Genomic DNA, 7,289 nt, shown 5'->3' on the forward strand with positions numbered 1-7,289 from the left:
TTTAAAAATATGGCGACCAAATGATAACTGAAACATGAGGCCATTTTTAGTAGTTTTCCCATCATCTTGAATGTCTGGAAGTGTTAAAAATTAATGTTAAAGTGTATGCTAGTGAATGTGTATCCATTTGCTTTATTTAGGAGTTATATTTTAAAGTACGGTTTTTATTGGTTAAAACTATATAATGAATCCACTTTGAATGACAATTTCTACTGTTGTAATTTCATTTTGTTTTAATCTTTGTTGTAGGCCTTGTTTGCATGAAGTCCAGCACATCCGTGGTTGAGCTTGTTATGCTGCTTTGCTCTCAGGTACAAAATCTCATTCACTTGATTACATTAAACTATATGAGGATTTTTTTTGTGTGTGATAAAATGTGTGTGTATGTATACATGTATAATATTTAAAACTGCCATCTCTTAATGCAGAAATGATGAAAATCATTTGTTGGACTATATTAGCATGTAGATGATTTAACCATGTAACTATTGTCTTCTCCATTTCACTTTGATGCTCACTTTAGCTGTTGTAATCTCTCCTGTCCTTCATGTTCTTCCATTGTTCCCTGTTGTTTCATCTGTGTATATGGTATGTGTGTGTGTGTGTTTATGTGTGTATTTGTTATGGTTTTTTGATACTGTACCTTATTATTTTAAAAATAATACAGTATTATTTATAATGTTTAAACTTAATAATTACATTGGTTCTTCTTATTAGATTAGAGGTAATAAAACTAAGTCTTTTTTTCCCCAACTCAGGAGCCAAACAGTATATATAATACACTTTTATGTGCTACTTTCAGTTTTTTAAAAGGTGTTATTTGTATATGTCAGCAAATTCTAAAAATTTACTTAATGTTATTTATCTTTAATATCAGAATCAAATACAGAATTATAATTGTTGATATTATTTATTCTTAACAATTCTAGGAACCTAAGAGAAAGTATATATTACTGTTTTTTTTTCTGGTAACTATAATAGAAACTTAATGGTCTTTCCTCTCATCAGCTCTGTCAAGTCTCCTGGTGTTCCTGATTATAGATATTAAATATTTTGTAATATCAGAACAAAACAGGAGCTTATACATGTTTACAAAAGGTAGTTATTATATTTATCCCTGGTTTCCACAATAGAAAGAATAACACATCTAAACTGTTTCTCGAAACTGCCCTGAGGTCTGCCTAAAACCACAGTTTACTCTCACATAAACAACAGTATGACTTTAACTGATCCTTTAAAACATCCACAAACAAACAAACAAAATACTTACCTACTGATTTCCAGTACAAATCAGGTTTTCAGGTTTACTTTTGTGAACGATAATCACCAGGTCCAGTTCTGTTTTAGCCATGAAGAATATTGATATGGAAGAAGTTACAGACAGCATCATCCCTGGCAGGAGTTCATCTGCAGGGCATTTGAAAATTTTGTCACGTAATTCTGAAGTCCTAAGTTCGAAAGATATCCCATGAGATCTGTCTGGACCTTTGGGGTTCATGAGAATCGGTTTTTAATGGCTTTTATGGAAAGAAATTGTTTAGAAGTCCTTCCTTACCACTGAGTTTTGCTGCAGTTCAGAGAAATAAAGAGGAATGTAGCATTAGGGTCTAGTGTCTTTGATGGCCTCATCATCTAATCATAGGTTTAACATTACTCATTTGCTGGCTCCAGGAATTCCTGCCATTAAGGGCCCTAGAGATGAAACTTTGCCTCAGATATTGATTGAAAGGAAGAGTGAGAAATTTAAGCTCTCTTTGCAGTGCACTTTCTTTCAATGTTTCAGCAAGCAAAATTATAAACATGTCTCTCAGTTGGATTTTTAAATTGAATTTTTGAAATAATGCAAGAGTGTTTTAAACAGTCTGAAAAACTTTAATGTATTGAGCATTTCATTGATTAAATATACCTTATTTATGTGTCTTTAAAAGGTATGCTCATAAAACATAAGTCCAGTTATTTTGTTTTTTTCTGTTAGACTAATAATACTGCCTTCCAGAAAACATTTTTTAAAAAGCAGGTGAGAAATCCTCCTTTAGAGTTCAATTCAGATGAAGGAAGTTTATTAGTCTACTGTGAAATTAAGCTTGTAAAACCATTATTGTAGATCACTAGTTACACCACATATGTTTAAAACCTTGGTTTTGTGGACATATAGAGAAGAATGGCCATGTCTTCAAAATTTCTTAAAATATTCTGCTCTTTTTATCTATTACTGAAATTCATGATGATTTGTATTCTGATTTCATACTAGTAGGGCTACCATACTGCAGTAGTGGACCTCTGATAAGGAGAAATAAATGCAGTTAATGATACTGTGAAGATTGCTTGGCATAGTTCTCCCTAAGCAGCATTCTACTCTACAGCCCTTAATGCATCTCTTCTACGATGGAGCTGATCCCTGTAGAATTAGCCATTTTGTAGGCTGTCTTGGTGCCAAACAGAAGGCATTCCTGATGAATCTTTAAAGCTGCAGCTCCTTGAGCTCTTTTGGCTTTCTTTTATAATCATCTCCTTGAAATTATTGATAGCTCCATATGATGATGAGCAGTACTGGTACTAATAACAATGGTTAAAAATATGCATCAGTAACTATCTAGATGTATGTTCTATATATTGATCTATATATTGATGATTTTCCCCCAGTGGTTAGAAATACAACAGTATTATCTCCACTGTGATTTAATTACTCATTAAAACAACTTTTCAGTGCATATGGAATTTTCCACTTTATTTGCTTAAAATATGCCCTTATTCTCAAATTTAGATAAGCCATCAAAAGATCAAATTTTGTTGGAGGGAAGCAAGCATCTAAGGATTGAGAAGAAAAAAGGGAATGCAACATTTTTTGCATCATTTTGTTTTTCTTTACTATAGCACATTAGATAGTTTTATTTTTATGCTTTTCATTTTCATTTTGGAAATTTCATGTTAACTACTACATATTATTAGGTATATTAGATTTTCTTTCCTTCTTATCTGAGCTTTTCAACAAAATTACTTTTGGCCAATAGTTTGTGTCCAAAATATGGTATAAATTTACATAAGATTGTATTACAAGTGTCTGAAGGTACTTGTCAAGGATAATTTAATTCATATGGGCAGCCTTTTAAACTGCAATGGACATGGCATCCAGTCCACCCCCCAGTGGAATTTTACATTTCTGTAGAGAACAAATCTTGAGTTAAAAGAACATACTAGCATTATTATGATGCATTTATTATCCCACAGGATACCCCAAACTATTTTGACTAGATTCCAGACAAATTCTTGCCTGTAGGTTCTATAACAGAAAAATAAATTTTGAGAATTTTCTTTCTTATTTTTAATTATTATGAAAATTACAATTAGCATCTTTATAAAAAATCAGTTTTTTGCCATTTTGAAATGAAATGAACTATGGTGAAATAATTGATCTGTATTACATTTGACAAAGATATTAGTCAGTGTTTCCTACAAGTTCCTCTGCAGTCACAGGTATGATACCATTTTTTGTCATATTTTTGTTTCATGTTCAACAGTGGGCTGTGATTGTGGTGCTTTCTATTACTCTAGATATGTACTTCTTTTCCTATACATTATTCTTAGCATACTGTGTTCTTTGATGAACAGCAGATTTAGTTTTCAAGTAAATTTTTTTAGGTACTGTAATAGTTTCTAATTATTTCCAGATTTTTTTTAGGAAGTTTCCATGAGAGGTACTGCAGGAAAAATTGAGTGATGTTATCCCATAGGATTTCTTCAAGTTTTCATAGTAAAGCTTAGCAGATGTCACTTTCATTATTCTGTGCCTTATCTGTCAATAGAAAATGCTTTTATAAATTGAGAAACTTTATGCAAAAAATTATATCTCTCAGTATTTAAGTGCTTTCCAACATGAAGCACTGATTAAGTAAATGCATACCTAATAAATCATTTTTATTCTGATTAAGTCCTAAAAATGTATAAGAAAAATAAACTCTCTTAGTTTAAGATCTATGTATGAAGTTACTAGCATGAATTATTTTGTGGTTTTGTTTGACTTTATTCTTTCCTAAATATTTCATATACTTAAGTAAAATGGGTTTTAGTGACATCACTGATGTGATCAAGACCTTACCCGGGACTTCTAAAGACAGCACTTACAAAGGAACCACAACTGAAGAAAGATCTTTCCTTTTCAAGTGACCTGGACTTTGAACATTTAATTTTTTCATTTTTTTCTCAAATCTGATACAGTTTAGTCAGATGGTACAAAAGAAAAGAATACACTGTTGGTCTCCTATATGTAATAAAGCTATGATTTAGTTACTAGGATATAGATAAAATGAATGTAGAGGGCCTATTAAATAATATTCATTTAAAAATATTTAGTATTGCAAGGAATATTTGGTGTATATAATAACGTTAGAAATATAATAAAACATGAGATGGATATGATTTTTTCAGGGTCTTTGTAAATATCATGAAATTCTAATCATCATAATGAAATTATGTCATATTCAGAAATTGTATGACTCCCTTTTTGAGCACTGTGGTAGTTACTGTTTTTTTTTTTATCTCAAGGAGTCTAGCCTTGTGTATAAAACTTGCAAATTGTGTAGCTAAATTTCAAATTAGCCAAGAATAATAAGAAAACATGGCACAGTTTTTTAATTGAATGTAATCAAGTACTATCCACATATGGTTAAAAAAAATCGATCCTATAAACCAAACAATGTCTTTGGGCTAGGGATGTGGTAGCTCAGTTGTAGGATGCTTACCTAGTGTGCATAAAGCTCTGGGTTTGATTCCTGGTGCTGGGGAGGAAATAAAAAAGATTGTCAGGGAAGACTGTATTGGGATAGATGAAAGGTGGACCTTGAAATTGGAAGTCTTTCTAAACAACATAAGCAGGGAAGGGGAGGGAGTTAGGCTGTGGAAGTGATTTGAGCATAGGTCTGGGGAGCTAAGAACCTATTGCATACTCAGGGCTGTGACTGGTCTTATTTGCAGCATATCAGAAGTTAAAAAGCCAGGTAATATATTTGTTTGCTTATTCAGGATAGTACACATATGTTTATTTGTTCTAATTAGTTATATATGACAGCAGAATGCATTTTGACTCATTGTACACAAATGGAGCACAACTTTTCATTTCTATATTACACCTTTTATAGGCAATACATAATACAATTTCTTTAGAGTATTTTAATATAAAACATTATTTTATTCACATAGAGTGAGGCTGGAAAGAATTTCCTAACTTTTTAACAGAATTGTCTAGTTACTGGTTATTGCCTTTTTAAGTTCAACCTGTTTTAGGAATAAAGCTACTGTCTCATTTATGACTGCCCAAGAAATCCTTACCTTTTTCTTTGGACAGCGACTGACCTCAACTCTTACCTGTGATATGAAATCATTCCCAGTTAAAAGGGCACATTGGGCATTTTTACTTTTTCTATTTCTGTACTGTATCATTTCTCTTGCTCTGAAGGTTTGTAATATGTCCTGAGTATATTAAACATTCAATAGAAGGTTGAAAATGTGGTGGCCCAAAAAAATTATAGTCAACTTCAGTCATAATGAAGATTTTAAACTAGGAAAAAATGTGGAGAAAATTATATAGTAAAAATATGTGAATTTGGAAGAAAAAAATAAAAAGGATATCAATAGGATATGTAGTTAATATATCTTGAGGAGGACACCTACCAAATAATGTCCACTAAAGAAGGGCAAACTCAACTCTGTTATCTTCTCATTTATATCATTCCTGCATAAAATATTTAATCAAATATTTACAGGCCATATAATTAAAATTATTTTTCATTAATTCCCAGAGCCCTTTGTTGTTAATATTATCATTTAATTCAACCTTAAGAGAAGTTCGCAGATAACAATAAATTTTTTAATTTGAATTTATTATTAAACTGGCAGTTTATTTTTTATTATTATTTGGGGGGGGTGGGTACAGGGGATTGAACTCAGGTGAACTTGACCACTGAGCCATATATCCAACCCTATTTTGTATTTTATTTAGAGACAGGATTTCATTAAGTTTCTAAGCGCCTCCCTTTTTTGATGAGGCTGGCTTTGAACTCTGGATCCTCTTGTCTTAGCCTCCCTAGCCACTGGAATAACAAGAGTGTGCCACAGTGCCCGGAAAAACTGGCAGTTTAATAAAAGAAAAACTATACATATTAATGAAGTATCTTGTGATATTTCAATACGTGCATACATTACATAATGTTCAAATGAAGTTAACCATATCTATTTCTCAAATACTAATAATTTTCCTTTGATGGAACCGTTCAAAAACTTTTTTTCTATATTTTTAAAGTGTACAATATGTTATTATTTATAGTCACACTATTTTTATTGAGTTTGTTTTTTAAATACACGATGGAGGAATGCATTACAATTCTTATTACATATGTAGAGCACAATTTTTCATATCGTAGTATAAAAAGTATGTTCACAGCAATTCATGTGTGTATACACGTACTTTGTTTTTTGGGGTTTTTTTATTGGTTGTTTAAACATTACAAAGCTCTTGATATATCATATTTCATACATTTGATTCAAGTGGGTTATGAACTCCCATTTTTACCCCATATACAGATTGCAGAATCACATCGGTTACACATCCACGTTTTTACATATTGCCATACTAGTGACTATTGTATTCTGCAATCTTTCCTATCCTCTACTATCACCCCTCCCCTCCCCTCCCATCTTCTCTCTCTACCCCGTCTACTGTAATTCATTTCTCTCCGTTGATTTCTTTTTCCCTTTCCCCTCACATCCTCTTATATGTAATTTTGTATAACAATGAGGGTCTCCTTCCATTTCCATGCAATTTCCCTTCTCTCTCCCTTTCCCTCCCACCTCTAGTCCCTGTTTAATGTTAATCTTTTTCTGATGCTCTTCCTCCCTGCTCTGTTTTTAGTTGCTCTCCTTATATCAAAGAAGACATTTGGCATTTGTTTTTTAGGGATTGGCTAGCTTCACTTAGCATAATCTGCTCTAATGCCATCCATTTCCCTGCAAATTCCATGATTTTGTCATTTTTTAGTGCTGAGTAATACTTCATTGTGTATAAATGCCACATTTTTTAATACATTCATCTATTGAAGGGCATCTAAGTTGGTTCCACAGTCTTGCTATTGTGAATTGTGCTGCTATGAACATTGATGTAGCAATATCCCTATAGTACGCTCTTTTAAGGTCTTCAGGGAATAGTCCGAGAAGGGTAATAGCTGGGTCAAATGGTGGTTCCATTCCCAGCTTTCCCAGGAATCTCCATACTGCTTTCCAAATTGGCCGCACCAATT

General features: G+C 32.3%; 1 protein-coding gene across 13 annotated transcripts in view; it reads left to right on the forward strand.

Annotated features, from left to right (window-relative positions):
- Positions 1-7,289, forward strand: part of Nbea (neurobeachin) — a 646,499-nt gene that overhangs the window by 308,861 nt on the left and 330,349 nt on the right. For all 13 annotated transcript variants that reach the window (XM_048800828.1, XM_048800832.1, XM_048800829.1 and 10 more), the window contains one exon: positions 250-311. In XM_048800828.1, coding sequence (XP_048656785.1) covers positions 250-311 — 62 coding nt within the window. The remainder of the gene's footprint in view (positions 1-249; positions 312-7,289) is intronic.

The sequence above is a fragment of the Marmota marmota genome, unplaced genomic scaffold, assembly GCF_001458135.2.
Source record: "Marmota marmota marmota unplaced genomic scaffold, marMar, whole genome shotgun sequence".
NCBI lineage: Eukaryota > Metazoa > Chordata > Mammalia > Rodentia > Sciuridae > Marmota > Marmota marmota.